The sequence below is a fragment of the Harpia harpyja genome, chromosome 17, assembly GCF_026419915.1.
Source record: "Harpia harpyja isolate bHarHar1 chromosome 17, bHarHar1 primary haplotype, whole genome shotgun sequence".
Classification (NCBI taxonomy): domain Eukaryota; kingdom Metazoa; phylum Chordata; class Aves; order Accipitriformes; family Accipitridae; genus Harpia; species Harpia harpyja.
Genome location: NC_068956.1, coordinates 16,310,998 through 16,331,122, shown reverse-complemented (window position 1 = coordinate 16,331,122; position 20,125 = coordinate 16,310,998). Strand labels below are relative to the sequence as shown.

At 40.6% G+C, this 20,125-nt stretch overlaps 1 protein-coding gene across 5 annotated transcripts in view; it reads left to right on the top strand.

Annotated features, from left to right (window-relative positions):
• Nucleotides 1-20,125, top strand: part of PDGFD (platelet derived growth factor D) — a 144,978-nt gene that overhangs the window by 88,854 nt on the left and 35,999 nt on the right. For 3 of the 5 annotated variants that reach the window (XM_052812814.1, XM_052812813.1, XM_052812812.1), the window contains exon 3: nt 272-452. In XM_052812814.1, coding sequence (XP_052668774.1) covers nt 272-452 — 181 coding nt within the window. Of the gene's footprint in view, nt 1-271; nt 453-1,119; nt 1,162-20,125 lie in introns of all 5 variants that reach the window. The other 2 variants (XM_052812811.1, XM_052812810.1) reach the window with 1 other exon arrangement.

Below are 20,125 nucleotides of genomic sequence, written 5' to 3'. Positions count from 1 at the left end.
TCTCTCATTGCTATTTTAACATGGTAGAAAATACTGCCTGTCATTTTCCAGGAGCCCAAAAATCAGCCATTTGAGCACTCAGGCAGTAGCTTGCAGCTTAGCGTATTTTGTGCTACACAAGCATGTCCACCGTTTGTAATATTTAGTCTGATGTTTTGCAGCAGAGAATGGGGGACAGTTGTCTTTGTGTCTCCAGCTGTGCTCCTGTCTATTAGCAGCCATCTTCTGTAACCAGAATTAGCAAAAACTAATCCTTCAAACTGGGTCGCAGGTATGACTTTGTGGAAGTGGAAGATGTATCAGAGACCAGCACGGTTATACGAGGACGGTGGTGTGGACACAAGGAAGTACCTCCAAGAATAACATCAAGAACAAATCAGATAAAGATAACCTTCAAATCCGATGACTACTTTGTGGCTAAACCTGGATTCAAGATTTGTTACTCCCTTGTGGTAAGTCACCTAGCTGTGTCATGGGTGAGAGACAGATTGTAGTATAAAAGAGCATCAGTACTTGAAGTCTGGATGATGTAGCTAACTGCATTGGATCAAAACACTGATTGACTGAAAGTATTTCCATTCCAGCAACTACATTAATACAGATCAAAGTATATTTGACATCATCGCATTAAATATAGAATAAAGTCAAGTCCAGGCCAAGATTTACATTAGTAACATGTTTCAGAAGTACTAACACTTTCTACACTGGGGCTGCACTGCCAGTGCCTTGACAGATACTGCAGAAATAGCAAAGAAATGGCTGTGCTACAAACTCCTTTTTTATGTTCATTTGAGGTCAAATAAAAATACCTTGAGGGGTTATGGCTGTGATTCTGAGTTAGTTGCAGAGTAGTTTATTCTACATGCAATAAAATTCTACATGTAAGACAACGTGCTAAGGCTCAGGCTGTATTTTTAACCACATATAAACATGCCTCTTTGTATATGCAGTGGCATTAGCAGTGTAATATGTACTGTTTCAATGAGATGAAAACCTCCTCTTTTTTTATTTTGGTTTTGTCTTTAGGGAGCAGGAATGCTTATTGCTCTAAGTAAATTTTGATACAAATACATATTCCTTTGTATTGTCCTGATTAATATTATAATGCTTTTGGTGCAGTGTAGCTCGAAAGAGGCAGATTTTGCAAACACTCAGGAAATGGTAAGCATTAATTTATTATACTGTCATCATTATATTTTCATATCCATCACACTTCTTATTCCTTTTTTATTCAATCCACTGTTATTTAACAAGAATAAGAAAGCCTAGAATAGCAATAATGTTGATGCTGTAACAGGAGAGATCCACTGTTTGAGTCATTTCATTTCAACCTCTCGGGTTTGCATGCGTTTATGCCTATGTATGCTAAGAAGAGTCCATAAACAGCATATTGTCAAGACAAGTCTAAAGCTATAAAGATTGTGCTCCCGTGCATTTAAATTGTTAGTCTTCTAGTGGAGTAAGGCATTGCACTATGAGTAAATCCTGAGCTCTAATTTACTCTAATTTGAAGGTAATCTACTAAAACTAAAATTTAGGCAGAACAGTCTATGAAAGACCACCGGGCATAAAAATGAGACAGTGAAGCAGCCTGTCCCTACACTGCTCGTATTTCAGTGCAGCCACAAAAACTCTGCTGCATTTAGCAAGCTTTATTCCAGAACACGTACAGCTAGTCTGATAGTATTATGCTTTCCAAAAATGAATGTTACCACTCAAAACACAGGACTCTCTGCACTAGAAAGCTCAAAAAAGACTACTGTATTTATCTAATTTCAAAACTATGAGTAAACAGAGAATTTTACAGTCTAGCAAATTCAGAAGAATACTGTCCAAGTGCACCCTCTGAATGAAATACTATTTTATTTCTGAGAAGAGAACTGTACAGGTGATTAGTGGCATTTGCGAGATGGGGGATGATATGTACTTAGCTGGTCTTCAGATTCCAAACTGTCCAACCTAAAACTGCAGGATTAATATTTAGCAGAGTCAGCCCTTATTCCATAGTCCCCACAGTCACTTAGAGCACAGTTCATAGATATGCTGAGCACTGCTGACCCCTGAAGGTTGAACTCATTGTGCATTTCTAGGCAGCAAAGGAGAGAGCATTAATGAAGCATGCAAAAACGTATGGTATTTTGTATCAGATGAAATGAAAGACCTTTACATTGCTTTTTTTCTTTTGTTTGTAACCTTCTCCAAGACAAGGCTACTTCTGGGGGCTTTCTTGGAAAATGGTTCACAAGATATGTGCAAATCTTTAACTCCCCTGTTTTTTCTTATATTTGGAGTTTGGATCTGCAATGGCAGTTGTTTATTTGTATACCAGACTCTGACTGATAATTTTCCAGAGAAAATTGAAGCAAGCAATTTGGAGAGTTCACCTGAGTTTATTGATCAGCCACATCTCCTGAGCGTGGTGCCAGAATGGCTGGATGAATTTCTCCCCGTTACGCATGCAGCCAAACAACCTCGCAGCCTTGCTCTCTGGCCTTCTCATTTATGAATCTTCAAGGAAGTCAGTTAAGATCACTTCATTTGATGCAGATCAAATTTTTACTTAGTTCAGCACTCTGCATGAGGCACAAATGAGGCACTGCAGAGCTTGGCAGAAACATACTTCATTATCTTCATGTACTTGTGTTTTTGCATTAACTTCACATTTCAGTACCATTTAGAGAAACAAAAAGGGATTCTTTTTCTAGAGAAGACATAAGTTAGACTTGTATCCATGAAAATCACGTTTGCCCTTGTAAAACAAGGCGTGCAAAGCAAGCAACTCATATAAGATGAAGAGGCTCAAGTCACTCAGGACAGTGGGATTAGAATTCAAAGTAACTCTGGAAAATTAGACTGAAAAAAATACAAGGATGTATTTAACAGGGCAACCTTGAAAGCCATACAGATGCGTGGGAGTAATTAGCTGTCCCAATATAGGAGAAGGGACAATGGGCAAGGGAGCAGATCTGTGAAATAGTCTGACCATCTAAACGCAGCATTCAGCAACTTTTGCTTGCCAAGGCTGGCTCCCTCCACCTTCTTCCTCCTCCTCTCCTCGCATCCCCTGCCCTGTGGTACCTCTGCCTTTGCCCTCCCCTCTGCGGATCTGAGGGACTAGGAAGGCTGGAGGGGGAGCAGTGAGGGTGGTTTTGGAAGGAAGGGGGAGATGAACATGCTGCTGCCTGTTGCCTGTCCCTGATCTGCTCTTTCCCCATGAAGCCTTAGGACTCCCTGGGGTGAGAGCTCCAGGGTGGACCTAACTCCAGGAGTTGAGCTGAGTGTGCCCCACTGCTTATCCCAACATGAATAAGAGTCAAAAGTGTCCTAAGGTGGCTGGAAAAAGTCACTCCTACCCTGTGCTGTCTGTGATGGTGCAGAAGTAGGTGAATATGTGCAGCTGGTGGCTGGTGTCTACAGACACTTCACATTCAAAGCCCCCAGTTGTAGCTGTGCAGTTTGTTGGCTTAGCCTGGGTATCCACACAGAGAAATGTCTCCCTTGAACCTCTTTAAAAATTGTCTTCCCCTTCAAGCTTCACAGACCTAGAGCAAAAATGGTCTGGAGCAAGCCCTGGACAGCTATTAGGCATGAACCTGACTTAGCTGCGAATTTGTTTGAAATTCTTCCCTGCCTTTATCACTTACAGTGCTTATTTCTAAACATTTTTTTTTCGCTTTTCCTGATTGAGTTGCCTTAGAAACATCAATTTGCAGTATAGAAGGCACTGAGGTATTCCAGGTGTTTTTTTCTCACACGTTATATATTTTCTTACTCTAAGGACATAGTGTTTCACAGCAAACACTGTAGAAATATGTGATACAGAGGAAGATAAGTAATCTTAGGTTACTTGCACAGTTGCTAGAGGGGAGGTAGGCACTGTCATGAGAAAGGCCCCTGGGTTGCACACCTTAAAGTAGCTGATGTGAATATTCCGCATTGCCACAAATATAAAATTTCATTCCACCGCTGCTTGCAGTGCAGTCACCTCAACTGAGGGATCTTGCATGTAGCAAGTAAGTATTCAATAATTACTAAAAATACTGCATCAATTATTTTGAGATGTAGGAATGTAAATTAAGTTATACTGTTACACATGGAAATAATCTTTGCTTGATTGAAGTAATTTTATACAATTCCCTTTTTCCTTCTGAAGTGAAATTCTTCCAATGTCCTAATTCTGGAAGGGAATGTTAACAAGACTGGATTCCATGTTTTATAAGTACATTAGCATGGACATTTACTAAAATAATCTAGGAACTCGTTCAGGAACATGTTCCAACAATAAAGGTGAATGCTTTGAATTAAAATTCCTGCATCTAATTTCATTTTAATGAGACAACTTGAAAATGTTGGATTCCATTTGCTAATTAAAAACATTATTTTGAGTTTATTGTAAAAGGCGTATATTTGTTATACGTTTATAACAGTAAATTGTTATTGCCTTACTAATTGTTTTGTTAATCCTAAATGAAATCTGTATGTTGGAACTTTGATGAAAATCATTATTGGAAACAAGGGCTACAAAAAAGCTAGGAACATATGTGTATGTATATGTACAAACATACATATATACAAAGATGTAAGGTTAAAAAATACGTATTTATATATACATCTTTTTACATATATACACATATGTATGTGCTTTTACCTTTCTTTTCTTTATAATATAATTCATGACTAGGAAACATCACATGGCATTAAGAGCAATCTTTACTTATTTGGGAATTGTAAACCAACAGTGGTGGACAGGTGGTGCTAAAGAAGAGAACATAAGTGCGTTTGTCCCAGGATAAACTTATATGTCAAAATGTGTATCAGTGTGTTAGATCATTGCGTAATTTTTGCTTGTTTTAAATGACATTTTTTGAATGAAGGAGCCGTAAAGAAATTAATGGAATGGAGGGGGGACACAGACTTTGGGGTTTGATCCATCATGTGGAATTTATAGAGAAGTAGCTTTCTGCTAAACACCCAGGCCATAGGTCACCACTCATATGATCAAAAAAAGAGCATTGGTCACAAAGTGGGGTAAGACACCACAGTCTAATATAATTTAGTTTCCCATGCAAAAAATATTGACCAGTCAAAGTTAGTTCAAATACTAAACTTAAACTCTTTGATACTTGCCTGTTAAGCTCACAAGAAAACAACACAAATTCAAAGCACAATCAGGAAATGAAAATGGGCAGAATAAGAACCCAATCTTGATACTTGTACTCACAGTCACTCTGAATTAAGTGACCGGCTGCCTGTATTTTACCAGATTTGTTTGCACAAGTAGTGCAGCATCAGACTGCAGTTTTTTTAAATAAGTCAATAAATAAACTCCCTTGTAAGAGTTAACGTGATCACAAAAAGATTCAGCCACTAGTGTGAATACAGATTCCTAAAGACCATAAAGGATGTTTAATTCTTTATCACCAGCCACAGAGCTGAATCCAGCCCGGAAGCTGCAGGAGTCTTTGCTGCTGTGCTTCTGTTTCAGCTTGTCACTTCTTTCACAGAATAGACTTTTCATTTCTGTCTCCAAGACAAAATATGCTGCCTGAAAACCCATATAATATATCTCATGTGACAACAGGCACGATAATGGTGCATGAATACCTTCCCTGCTTTTAGATAATCCACAGAAGGAATCCCAGTAAATTGCTGGGGGTACAAAAGGGGAGGAATGGGGTGGGGGGGAATGTCTTGGTTAATAAAGTGGTTGAACATGAAATAGATCTCACGATGAAGAAGCAAGAGCTTACACGTGGAAGCTTTATCAGTTGTTCTGCTACTCGTTCTCTGATTTCAGTTTTGATTGTCTGTCTATGCTAGACAGCAAAGATTTTTTATAAATACAACCCATGTACAAAACTCCTAACAATCTATATGATGAAACTTCTATTTTCTTAAGTTCTGGCAGAAAAGTATTATTTTCTGTGTTTTTGCTCAAGGCGTACCATCTTCATAAAGTTATCAGCCAGAGGCTCAACTTTCAGGAGAGAAGTAATTAAGTCCTTTCTAATTAGATAAAACTTGCTCAAAATCTTTAACATTCCTTCCCCAACTTTACATAACCAGAGTATTTAAGAGATTATCTATGCACAATTTTTCATATATAATGTTTTAAAAAGCAATATAAAGTAGCAGCATGTTAAAAAGAGAGATTGTGCCTCAGTGCATCTTGAGACATGGAGCATCTCAGAGTAATTTTATATGGGGAAGAGGAGTGCTTTCCATTTAATGAAGGTTCCTGAGAATCCAGCAAGCCTCAATCTGCTGCTCAATTCATCTCACAGGACCTAACCTGTCCTTCAGCAGGGGTTGATGAAGAAAGGAGAGTGGTGTGGTAGACAAGCCAGGCAGTGTGGTAGGCAGGGATGTTCCAGTTCTCCCAGCACTCAGAGCAGAATAAAAGATAGTGAGGGATACAAAGAAGCAAAACTGGGAATCAGATAGCTTGGCAATAAGGAAACGGCATTCTTGGGTTGAGAAGGCACGTCTGGACGAGAAGTTTCACAGGCAGCATTGGCTGTTCCAGGGGCAGCCGAAGTTCCTAATTAAAAGTTTCATTCCAACATTTGCATCTAACCAAGAACTATTTCTCCCTCCAACGTCCTATTGCACCTTCCAAAACCCCAAACCTTTACTGCCTAACTGCCTTGCCCGCCCCATCTCCTCAGGTGGAAAACCTTGCAGGTTTTTCAAGCCTGAGACCCACCAGCTGAATGCAGCGTATGAGTCGGAGGGAGCCTAGGGGCTGCAGCCAAAGCTATGACCTGACCCAACACTTCACAGTCAGTTGTCCCAGACTGCATCTTCTCCCAGTTTTCCCTAGACTGTGTTCTAATGTAGTCCTTCTCTTGGCCAGTCTTTTCTGAAGGTCTAATGCTCCTTCCACATTTACTCTTGTCTCAGACACAAAGATTGGTCCCAATCCTTCTACTATCTGACTCTGATTTTTAAGTTTCATTAGGAGTCTCCCTGTCTTGTGTCCTAATTTCTAAAGCTATTTGTAAGTCAGAGATGACACTGATAAGAGAGTGGTGAACAAAAGTAGGTTTCAGAGAGAAGAGGAATCACCTACCAGCTTGGCATCAGAGGATGCTACAAGTACTAGAGGGAAGGACTGACATAGGATCATCCAGGAATGGCAATGAAACAGCGGCAACAGCAAGGACAAGGGAGGAGAGTTAAGTATAGTCCAAGTTCAGAAATAAAGGTAATTGTGGATAAGGCAAGCACACACAATGGAAGAGGCAAGTCCACAGAGAGAGAGAAGGCAGCAGAAATGCCAAAATGTAATGGGCAGAGGAGGCAGAAGAAGCCCCAAACAAGCAAAGGTTCTTGAAAGCTGAAAGGAAAAATAAAAAAGCCAAAGGACAGAGAGGGTATGACTGATGATATCAAACTTAGCAAATGCATCATGAAAGATGAGGAAGAAGAAGCCTTCCCTCTTTACCAGGAAGATGTCCACATGTCACTTGTTCATTACAGTAATATGAAAGCAGTTCCAGTTGGACTGAAGAAGGCTGAATGGCAATTAAGGAAACATTTTTAACAAGGGAATGAAGGGGAGGAGGGATTTGTGTAAACCAAAGGAGTTGTGGTGGCATAGTTAGGAAGGAAAGGAGGCAAATGAATCGGAGATTTTAAACAGGCAGTGGACCTGAAATAGGAAAGACTGGGTCTGGGAGAGGAGGGAGGGCAGGTGTGGATTGGGTAGAAAGCAGGGCAAAAGTAGGGCTATTTCACTAGATCAGCCTCTTTTGGCAAAACCTGTGACTGTGAACTTCAGGAGTAGTAAGGCTGGGTTTGGGTATGTTTCAAAAGTGAAAAGAGTCAGCCAGGAGCATGGGTGAGGAATTGAGTTATGGCCAGGGAAGTACAGACCTTCTGGCAAGGAAGATACCAAAACCAGAAGCAGCAGGACCCAGTAAGCACACAGAAGCTCCTGGAAGCTGTCAGACTTCAACTGATAAAACAATTGTTTTAATCAGAAAGGAAAACAGACCTTAGTGTCTGTGTTTTCCCAGCTGCAAGCATGTGTGCCTGAAAGTTTTGTTGTTTCAACAGCATGGTGGAGAACTGGCCATTTGCTCTCCTCCACCCTTGATTTGTTGCCAGCTCAAATTGTGGTCCTTTGCAGGACGTTGTCATCGATCTGTCTTAAACCAACAGCAATCCTGTTGATGTCCCATTCCTGTTGAAAATACTACATCTTTAATCCAGTAGTGTGTTATGCACTGTTTGAGAATTCAACAAACTCGTGGCAGCGGCCAAGGACAAGAAAATGTAGTGCTTTACATCTTCAAAGGATTATACAAACACAAGCATGTTATTTTCAAATCCAGTATCCTGTCCCAAATAGTTGACTCTAACAAGACTTAGAAGCATTGTTCATTTAGGACAGCTTTAGATTTTGAAGGACTGCATTTCCTGCTGGCAGTACCTACCTGTTTTAAGAATTCCTGAGGAAGTCAGTGACCCAGAGGAAATTCCTACTTTTCCAAGGTAAGTTAGAGATACAAAGACAAAAACAGAAAAAGACCATCACGTGCAATACTAACAAGGTTACCCATGTTAGACAAAAAATATCATAGTTTATTCTTTGTAGAAGCTCAAAAGCCTTATTCAACATCAATAAGATTTCTTGCAAAATACAGCAGAAACAAATTGGAAGATGCAAATTCCAAGCAGCACACCGCCATATTAGTAATGAGATCAAACAACTACATAGTGTATAAGAATAGTGGATAAGGGCCACAGGAATGTTGCAGTTGTTGGGAAGTGTGTAATACTGGCAGAATAGTGACTTTGGTTTTTTAATTCAATGAAGGGGACCCCAGTCTCATAGCAACTGGCCATGATCTTGCCACTGTATGGCTAAGTGAGGGGACGTGTGAAGATGCATGGTGAGTTGTCTGTGCCTTCAGCTTGTATGCCCATACTGCTTCCTAGTTTATAATCAGTTTCTAGTCCTAACATACCCGGATACATAAAATTCTAGATGAAAGCTAATCTTTTCCCCGTTCTTCAAATGTCAGCTAGGGCCAAGCAATCTCTGTTAAATAAAAATACAGAGTACACTACAAGTAGACTTTCAGCGAGCCAGAGTTCATGAATTACTGGTCAGTGGCAAAACTGTCCTATTGGACAAGTAGGAAATGAAACCCATCCCCAGACTGGTTGGAAAGCTCTTAAGTAACCATTGATAATTAGAGAAATAAATCAATGATTTGTAACAGTCTGGAAGTCCTGTGAATGAGTGGTGGTTAAAAAATGCATGGAGGATATTCAAGATATTTTTGTATTAAAACTATTCTGGGCAAATCTAGTTTTAAAAAGGATTTATTATGTCAGGCTTTTTTTATAGCTTGCCAGTCTTAAAATCAGTAATTCTACTTATCACGTATGTTGGACAGCTTTTTCAGGGTATTCATAAAGCAATATTCTTAATTAACATTAAACATGCATTTGTAGCAGAAAGTAAGGATGGATCCAGCACTGAAAATTGTAATGCGTGAAATGAAAGGGTACATTTTCTGTGCCATAATGAGCATAACATAGGAGAGGACAAAGCCCATCCTGTTCCCTGACTTTGCTTCCCATATCTGTGTAACCAAACAGAAAATATCAATAGCTTGGACATGGTATTTTGACACTGCAATAGGGACAGACCAATAGCAGTCTTAATACAGCTCCTGTTAGAAGACATGGAAAGACCTTGTAGCTAATTCATCTGCTTAGAGTTGACCATTAGGAGGGCACAAGAAGGAGAGATGGGAAATACAGCAGCAAACTGGACGTGCCACAAACACCCCATCGGTGCTGCTGGTACATGTGTGGATGTCTCTGTGTCTACACTGAAGAGGAAGGTTAAATCCAACCATTCTCACCTTAGCTTACCCTGAACCACACATCAGTGTGTATGAATATGAGGTGAGTTTACACTGTCAGACTTTTTTAACAACACTCATCAACCTGTCCATCACATTAGCTGTTTGGTTGAAAAGTGGGACTATTAGATTGTTGACTTGAGGACATAATGCTGTCTCTGTAAATCCATATTCTGTCCCTTAATTTCACTTTAGCAACAGTTGAAGAATATTAGCATGTGAAATGATGATAATATATGAAGAACTTACCTTTTATTTTGTTTTGGTAACTCTGGAGGGTGTTTTATAGAAATCTAGTTATAGATGACGGATTTGTAGGGGGAACAGAGATGCCATGTTTGATTCTGTGAAAAGATTAATTAGGCACTAAGATTGTATTACAGTGCTGCAAAGAGGTGTTAATTAACTCCTTGTGCTTCAGTGTGTAAAGGCTGGTCCCTCCTACCACCGTGGCCACAAGGGAAGAGCAAGTGGTCTGTTCTTCCCACGCTCTGTTCCTGTTGAGCAGCCTCTGCTCTAGATTTTTCCACAAAAGGCAAAGGTGCAGCTTAACTTTAATGTGTGCCAACTGTGTTGGAGAAGAGTAGGAAGTCAGTCTCCTTTCAGAATTTCCTCCTGACAGACTTCCAGAGGAAGTGACTAGTGAATTGGAACACGCTAGACCTCCAACCTGCACTGAGGAATTTGTGAAAACCCATCACAGCAGGTGTTGGTTGCAAGTTGTCTTTTAAATCAAAACAAGAATTGCATGTCTTCACTCTCTTGTGGAGAGGTGGGCTCCTAGGCTGAAATTCATGTTTTGTATTCCACCAATACTATTTATTTGACTTTGTGTCAATGTTATCTTACAAAGCCTGGCAACACAATCCTGTTCTTGTACTGTTCTAGCCCAAGTTTGGCTTGCAGGGTCTTTTGCAATCTTAGCACTGTTCGATGAGTTTTGCCTTGTTTGTTGCAACAGCTGTAACTGCTGGAAAATACTTAGAGCCCTGGACCAAATGATACTGATTGTTTTAAGATTTCTGAGTCTAAATTTAGGGGGGTTGTAGGCTTTTTTTTTGTTCAGTAATGTGTGATGCAGCCAAACCTAGAATCTGTTAATTTAAAGATATGAGGTCATTCAGCCCATTTTTCTCTAAGGACAAGAATTTTCTGTATTGTAAATTCATTGGTTGTTCATCTAGTATCATTTTTAAGTATAACAAGCACAGGAGCATACCTCATGGGAGATTAAACCATAGACTAATAAATCACTGTTGGAAACACATTTTTTCTTTGATAATCAGTTTTAATTTTCCTTTTTTTAATGCCATACCATTGCCTGCAATTATATTCCTTCCTAATTTACGATAACAAAGTCTGTTCTCTTTGTCATGGGTGTTTATCTCCTTCAGATATTTGCAGAGTGCTCTCACATTTCTTTGCTTATTACTTAGTCAAGCATTGATGTCCGTATTTAGCTTTTAATCTTTCCCAAAAATTCAGGCTATCCAATCCCCTCAGAGTTTTTGATGTTCTTTTCAAAACTCCCCCAGATTTTCCCAGCTTTTTACAAAGTCTCTGTGGTATTGAAGGGAGCTGAATCTGGTGGTTCAGGCATCACCAGGGCTGTGTTATGGGTGAAGTGTCACCTGCCACAGTACTGGGCTTAGGCAGATCTATATGGCAGTGGCCAGTTCGGCTGCCCTAACACTGGGAATGTGTCTTTTAATGTGTTTTCCTCTGTCAGCTCAGTCCGTCTTTGAGTTCCCAAGTTTCCTAGGTTCCTCCTTCTGCTCAGCATGTAATTTAGGAACACATTAGGGTTGCATTTTTCCAGGGTGAACTTTCTCCTTGCTGGGTTGTGATAATATTTGTGATTTTGCCATGTCCTCAGTGAAGTTGGCTGTGCCTGCTGTTGCATTGTCTGCAGGTTTGGATGCAGCATCATGGCCTCGGGGAGGGTGCTAGCCTCACAGCTGCAGCTCCGGGCCAGGCTCCACCGCTGCTTGGCCTGACACCTTCTCACAGCCTCAGGTCTTCCCACCTCAAAGACAGGCACAACAAGCCTTTGTAAAATGCCACAAGATTACCTTCTAAAAGACGCTACAGAGGCACACTGTGTTGTTCCTGCTTGCAGTCTGGGACACTGTGCCAGTTGGGTGGGCTGCATGGCCAAACTGAGACTGATGAATAAAGGGATTTGTCTGCTACGCTCTTTTATTTGGATGCTTGCTTTTTCTGTGCCTGCCAGACTTACCTGAGGTCATCTCTAGTTTAAGAAATCATATGATTACAAAACAGATAACAGCAATCCCAGATTCCAAACCAGGAAGATGAAACAGCAAAAACTGGCTTCAGACCACGCCGAGCCACTTGCAACTGGTTTGGTGGGTGAGAGAAGGCTGGTAGCTGTTGTCATCCCTCTCCTCCTCCTTGGGCTGTATCATAACTGGAGCTCTTGGGATCTCTACACTTCTTTTTAAAAATTCGTAGTCTTATTCTGGCTCTGCAGTTCCAGGCACAGGTCATCAGAGAAGGTCCTTCCTCCATGCTGGAGAAGCTGGTGTGCTTGCAAGCTGGCACTGTTCTTTGCTCAGCACATTGCTTCTAGCTTCAATGACCTTCATGCTATACACCATATTTCCAAAGACAGTCATGGCGCTGTATAAATCTGATTTGTATTTTCTATGCATACATCTTTATTAAATTTACAGCCTTCTGTTTTGCTCTGAGCACTTGATAAAGTCCATGCTTGTCTTCGTAATAACACAGATGACAGATATGTCACAGAGTGTTTCTGTTTTTCCCTTACACATGCATATTCACACACACATCTTTCATTAGTTGCAGGGTTCCTGTCACTTTAGACTTGATAGGATAAATCTTACTAGAAAATTTTTGGCTAAATGACACTGTTACATAAAATAAGCCCCTGCCTGGTGCTGAGCTTTGTGCTACTGAACTGAACACCTCCTCAAACCCCGTGCCTGTGTTGTTACCATAATCCTTTGCCTACAACCCCCTCTCTATTTTTCAACCCACACATTTCTCGCCATGCTGAACTGATTTTGAACATACATGCCATGCCAAAACACAGATCTATCACGTTTCCCATCTCTTGTAATACCAAGAAAAATGCAGTTCTGTTTTCCTTGATTGTCAGTTTGATGACTAGTCAGTGCTTAATTAGAGAAGGTCTGAGCCTGTAACTACACAGGGTCAGATTTTGCAACTCATCTGCAGCACTGGAAGCTAAAAATAATTTTTAGATCTGTGGAATTTGTGTATCTTGTCAGATCATTTTCAGCAGAAGCAAACAACATCCAATTTTTCTGTGACCCTTAACAACAGGGGTTTTTTTTCATTTTAATAATTTTTGTTTGGGGAAATATTTTAATTGTACAAATTGATGTTTTGTGGCAGACAAAACTTATTTTCCAGGTCCACTTCTTTTCTTAATCTGCAGAAGACTTTTTTTTTTAATAATACTTCTGATCTTGGCAGCTATAAAAATGCTTCCTTTTAATAAATATTTGTGTCCTGATGTATTTCTTAGGTGACGTGTGGTAAAAAATACTCTGTAATGCAAGTTTTCCTCAGACTGTAGGAATCAGGCACCATGTTGTCTCACTGCATGTTCTTGATTCTAGCCACCATTGTTGTCCAACCATCAGTCATATAATGAATCATAAATACAAGCTCTTGCAGGATCAGACCCTCTAATAAAGAACTCTGTGTATCCCAAATTGTCAGCAAAGATTATTAAACAGGCTGGATGTGAGCCAAAGCATAGGCACAAGGTTGCTTGCACTCTCATATTTTTAGCACGGCTAGTTTGGGGCCAGCATGGGCTGTTTCCAATATGAGTTTGTTGTGGCCACTCTGTTTTGCAGGGTAATAGTTATGTCCTAGGACATGAGTCATACCACATCTCTGCCTCATTTTATTTACTAATACAGAAGTAGCCTAAAAATTCTTACATGGAGGTCAGTCTTTTCTTTCATTTTCTCATCACTGCTTGACAGCATCATAAGTGATAGAGTTAACAGCATCTGTGAGCCCTGGGGTTCAATGTTTGCAGACTTATGGGTAATTTTAAAAGAGAAACTTATCTTTAAGAAAAAAAATAAAAAGAACAAACAAACCCTTAAACTTGGGAAAATGGCCTAGAAAAAATGAGGCTAATTTTTCAACTGCTGTAAGGCAGGGTAAAGCAACCACCTTTCGGCCACAAAAATTTATCTCACACCAAGGTCTGGCCAATAAAGTTGAAACAAAAAAAAAATGCTTGGAAGAACCTGGACACTATGAGGACAGGTAGTCTGACTGCTCTGTATGGTTTGTGTTGCATGCTGAAGAGGCTGCTGGTGATGGAAATAGGCTGCTGAAAACTTTGCTTTCTCAGAAGTGAACAGAAATTGGGAATACTGTGTAGGTGTGGGTACCTAAACCAAACAGAAAGCAATTGCTGTTTTTACAGATGAGGTGAAACTTTTACACCTGACTGGAAATGCAATCCTTATTTCAAAATGTGCATTGTACTACGTGTCTGTATTGGCTCTGAGCCACCTGTCCTCTAGGCAGGTATGATGAATACAAGGTCTTATGTGCTTATCTTAAACTCATGGTTAGCAAAGAGCCTGGATCTATCGGTCATATTCTTATTCAGGCCTTCCACCCCTTTTCTGCATATGCATGGATACAGAAAAATTGGTATTATTAAGCTCTGAAGGGAAAAAAAAAAAGCAGTCAGGGCAGATAAAATAAGGCAGCAGAAAATAGGACACTCTGCTCCCTATATATGTAATTTATCTCCATCAGAAATATGTGAAAGTAAACACTCTGCTTTCCCACCTTAGCAGCAACTTTGTGTTCTGGCATTGCTAGCTCAGTGCTGGTTCAGGTACATTTTCCATGTGCATTAAGAAATAGATTAAAAGCAGAGAAAATGCTTGTAATGCCAGCAGCTGAAATCTGGAAGATTGCATGGCTTCTGGTCTTCTGGTGGTGCACTGGCTGTCCAGGAGGGTTTCTCATCCTGAACAAAAATGGACAGGGTGGCCAGGAGGGCTGTACTAAAACCAGCAGTAAAAACTCAACAGACTTTAGGTTTGGTGTTCAGGAAGGACTCAGAGTTTTTGAACCACAGAGCAAAGTTTTTCTGCTGGAGGGTGCAAGAGCACTCTCCCCCTGTTTTCTCCCCATAAGCCTGCGTTGCTTATGGAGGTGAACAGCCTGAAAACCTGGCCTGCTCAGACTAGCACTGCAAGGCCAGGATGGCATGGGTTTGGTGCCTCCTTGGTGTCTTCATAGATGCAGTATGAAGCTACCTCCTGCAATTTTTATTGATACTGATACCACCCCCAAGTAGGTTAAAACTAACTGGCTGTGCCTGCTGTCTGGAGCATACCCATCTTCGGTTTCCAGAGAAGCCGCTTGCACCTACAGACCTCACGCTCTTCTGAGCACGACCCTGTCCTGCACCTGTGGGAAGGTGGTGAAGACATGCAGATGTTCATGCAGTGAGGAGAGGCCCCACCTCTGCCCATGGTCCGCTGGGAGGTGGTGGTCTGTGGTGGTGTGGTGTCCATCCCTTTGGTATGGGGAGAGCATCTCCCTGTGCCCTGGAGGAGATCTCTGTGTGTGCAGGCATAAGTCACCCTGCGTGCTGTGCCACCATGTCACACTGCAGGTTAGTTTCATGTTTTTCTTCTTTGCTCAGCCCAGGCTTTTGGCACGAGTTATGAGTCCATGGTGCCACCAAATAGAGTTTATGGCTTGTACCTTTTTCTCCATTTGCATTCTTCTAAATGAAAGCTTATTTTTCTTTTCTGCCTCTGCTTCTGACCTCTGGTAGTCCCAGCGTATTTCTTTGTATTAAATGGTGTTTACAACTTCTTTTTATTTTCTTTTCCCAACTTTTTTTTTCCCCCAGCTTCAACTTCTGTGACATTTTCCAGGTCATTAGTACAAAACTGAAAAAACCTGTTCCTCTTGATTTTTATTGCTTGAAAAATATTTAGCCTATTGTAATTCTACAGCCATCCTTAGTCTATTTGGTTATGCTTTTATTTAGTCAGAATTTAAATAAAATGTGTCACATACTAATTCTGACCCAGTACACACCTTCCTGGTCCTGAGATAATGGTCTCACTTTGGTGTTTAGAAGGGTTTCCCAGGCTGGCTTTTGGTAAAATAATCCCAAAACTGATAACATGGTTTAGTGAGATTGTTTACAAAAATGTGGCAAATGTAAGGTGTTTTCTTTTTACCTAGTCTTTGTTCATAGTGTTACTTATAATTGATATTTGTAAGAATAATGCATAAGAGAAATGAGAATGAGTGACTGTTCCTAAGGTACTTGTATTTAGTTTTAATAGCAATGGCATTTTTTTAGGAATAGATCTGGGGCTGGAAGTCTAGTCTGAATAGGTTTTTTTCCTTACTCTAGCTGTTTGATGAAACTCAAGTTAAAACTAACCAGTACCCTGTTTGCAATAAATCAACTGCTTTTGATCCCATCAAAAACCTGGAAAAGCTAAGAGAAAATGGTTCTTGTATTCTTCAGAGATTATGTATTCTTTCTATTTTTATGATTATTGTTATCATCTTAGAAAGTTTGTATAGTAGTCCTTTTTTGTTGTCCTAGAAAACGCAATGCCTTCCAGTCAAAGCAGGAGGGTGAACAAATTGTTTTGCTTTGCATTATCTGTGAAACATAACACATGCTCCTGCTGCATGCTTGCTGCAGAATTAAACGGCATCCTCCGGGAGAGAGCTCAAAAACAAATGGATCCTTCACAAAAAATCAATAGGCTGAGATTGCTGCTAGGACAGCTAATGTCCCTTACTGGTACCTTTTTACATTGTGTCCTCAGCTTTGGAATTAAATTTGCTTAGCTCCATTAGAGTTTTTCATTATTATTATTATTCCTCCCATGTTTCTCCTAAATCACATCTGAAAATGTGAGCGTGCGTGTCAGAGCACTTAGCAGATCCTCCTGGTAGAACAATGGAAAACTTGGAATATTAAATGAAATTAGGCTGTATTTGTTAATGATTATTTTCCACTGATTATAGAGTGTGCTTAAATCTATAAAAAATAGGTAAAAACCGAAGTGGAAAGAAGACAGAAAATTAATAGCTTGCTCCTAGGAGGTTTTCTTTCATTAATATTTTTCCTTCTAACCCTAGTACTGGGGCCTCTCAGTACATTCCCGCTTGGTATGAGTCACACCAAGAAGGAGGGCCTGAAATAACCAGCTGTCGCTGCCTTCTGTTAACTCTGAAAGACTTTTCTGCCCACCTGGACACTGCCGGGCAAGTGAAGTGTCAGCTTTTTCAGTTTTGCTCAGGGCAGATTCATCTATTACCAGGGAGGCTGCTTCCAAAAACCTGTCAGTCAGCGTGGCAGAAGTTCACCAAAGTCCTCTCAAGGGCACTGGACTCTGACCTGGGAGCGATTTTTTGGCTCCTGGGGTCACTCCTCCCAAGCTCTTTTCCACCTGGCAGCTCCCCAACACCATTCTGATGCGCAGCATCGCACTGACCAGGACCCCTCTTGCTGTCTGCTCCCCACTGCCCTGGAAGAGCTAGCATGGGGCATCACAGGGGGACCAGCAAGCTCTGCAAAATGGGCTGGCACCGTGGCCCAGGTGTGCTTAAACACTGAACCAAGGTGAGCAAGGAGCCCAATTGCCTTCAGCACCCTCCACTGTCACTGCCAAGAGATGGGCACTGCAGACCATAAGGCACGAAGAGTCACTGCTGAAAGCAAGTCTGTCTCTCTATACAATAGTAACATAAAGGGAGCAGCCACAGTCTTAGCTTAATGCACCTGGCTTACATCCCTGGGTGCGATAAGGTGAGCCAGTGCTCACAGGGAAACAGTAAATGCAGTGGTAGCCTATAACATCAACGGCAGGAGAGTGGCCAGGGCAAGTGCCTGCTCATTAGTCTGCCCTAGAAAGCTTACGGGGCACTTATCAGCAGAGAAGGTGGTGAAAGATACAGGAAACTAGAAAAAAACTCCACACGTCTTTATCAAAGAAGTTCATGCCAGACTGGAGGATAGGCTAGAGGGGAAGGAAATGCTGTATAGCAAATCTAATTGGACTTCAGAGGAGCATCTCACCCAGTGCCATGCAGGAAACAATCACTTACCCTGGAGGAGATGGCAATTAATAAAAGAGCCACGAGGCAGTCAAAGGGGAGACAGTGTGCTGTAATGCAAAAGGGAGTATCCAGCCAGGGAGAGCTCGCTAATGAGAGTTTCTAAAGGATTGGTCTTATGATCGGTTTTATTTTCAGGGTTTTTTAGGGACCAGAGCACAGCCTCTCAGAGTAGCATTTTAATGGCTTTTGCAGTGCACACATAACTGAAGTGTGTTGCTCATGAATGAGAAAATCAGAGTATTGGAGAGGAGAACTGGGTGACCTTGAGCACTGGAGAATTGATTTGCAGTGAAAAGCAACAGCCCAAAAAGAGCAAAGAAGTCACTCATGTAGAGACTAATAACAAAAACATTTGCTGTTACATGACATCTCACTGGTTAGCAAAGAGGGGAGAAGAAAGTTTCTGGGTGTACTAGGCATAGGACCAATGAGGCGGTAGTTGCATCTTTTCTGGAATACTTTGTACAGTTTTGGTCCCCATAGTACAGAGCAACCACATCTTTCTTGGACTGGGTTCAGGGAACAGCTACAGGACAGTTGGGGGAAAAGAGGACATTTCTTACTGAGGGCCAAGACAACTTGGCTTACTTAGTGTAATAAAATGGATGCTGAGAGGAGATATAACATCTCTTCAGAAGTACTGCAGGAAGCAAACTTGGGAGAGGAAGAAAAGGACAAAGCTGGCACTTACATAACTACAATTAAGATAAATTTAGCTTGGAAACAGCCAACCAGTCTGAGTGTTTTGGAAGTGACGACCTGGAAGAGCCTCTCAAGTTTTGTGTCCCAGTGTTTAATTGCAGAAGTAAAATTTGCCATTCACGTAAAAATGGCAAAGGAGGGATTGCAGAGTATTTACAATGAATGTTATTTGATTTATATTTTGTTTACAATTGCTTAAGTGCAGTATGTACCAGAGTCGGTATTAGCAAATGAAATCCCTTGCACATGGAGATATAAGGACAGGCCTCTGTGATAAATAGAAGAATTAAAGGTAATGCACAATTTGCACAGGATGGCAGTGAAGCCCTGTGCACTCTCTTGCAGGTATGTGCATCAAAGGGGGTGTTCATGGGCAGTGTAGTGTTAGATGACATCTGATTTTTCAAAGGCATAGCTATTGTCTCGTTTGAACAAGTATTATCTGGCTTTTTAGAGAGATCATTTAAATGTCAATGTCTTGGGCACTCTAATAACACACACCCAGCAATGCCTAATTCCAAAACTAGGTGAAGGATGAAGAGAACTATTGACCAAACGTAACTGTTATTAAATATATTTTTCTGCTTCAGTTTTACTTCAATTTTCATAAATAAATGTATCAAACTGCAGTTAACCTAAAATATTATTACAACTTTAAACTTTTGAAATTTTAAGTATCTTGTTCTTCCCCCTCAATTATAGCTAGTAAATGTGTCAGAACAAATCAAGAGTGATTTTATATGTCATTTTGCACTAGTAATAACTTAGTCATAACTGATAAGGTTGTAGCTACTGATATGTAGTGGCAACTGGGCTTCAGAAGCTCAATTTATGTCTATTTTTAAAGGGCAAGAATCTTACTATCACATTTTGGATCAGACACTTTGGTGGCTGTCTCACCTTTTGTTACTGACTTTAAAATAGTGGTGTCATGGATGGCCTGCCTTTTAGGATGACACCAAAACATAGAAAACAAAATTCAGTATGGGTAAAGTTATTTGTTCATTTCTTATCTGTTCCAGTAATAGTTGCCTTCAGTGGTAAAATTTGCTTGTACTTCCAGTTTGAATATTACTGCCTTCAGATTACAGCCACCTGATTTTGTTAAATGTTTGCACTGCTAGATAAAAGAGCTTGCTGACGTTGGTAACGGCCTCTTGTAGCTAACTACAGGTTATTATCTGGAGAGACAAGGTTAAGTTACCTCTAATCTTCTTGAAAGACACTGGCCTCCATTTAGTGTTTCATTGCAAGGCATGATTTCCAGATTATGAATAATCATTGTTGCATGCTTTCCAAATTCAGCATCTTTTATTTTAAAGCCTTGTCACCAGAATTGAACAGCGTAGTGGTTTGGCCATTACTGTAGGTAAGAAGAATGC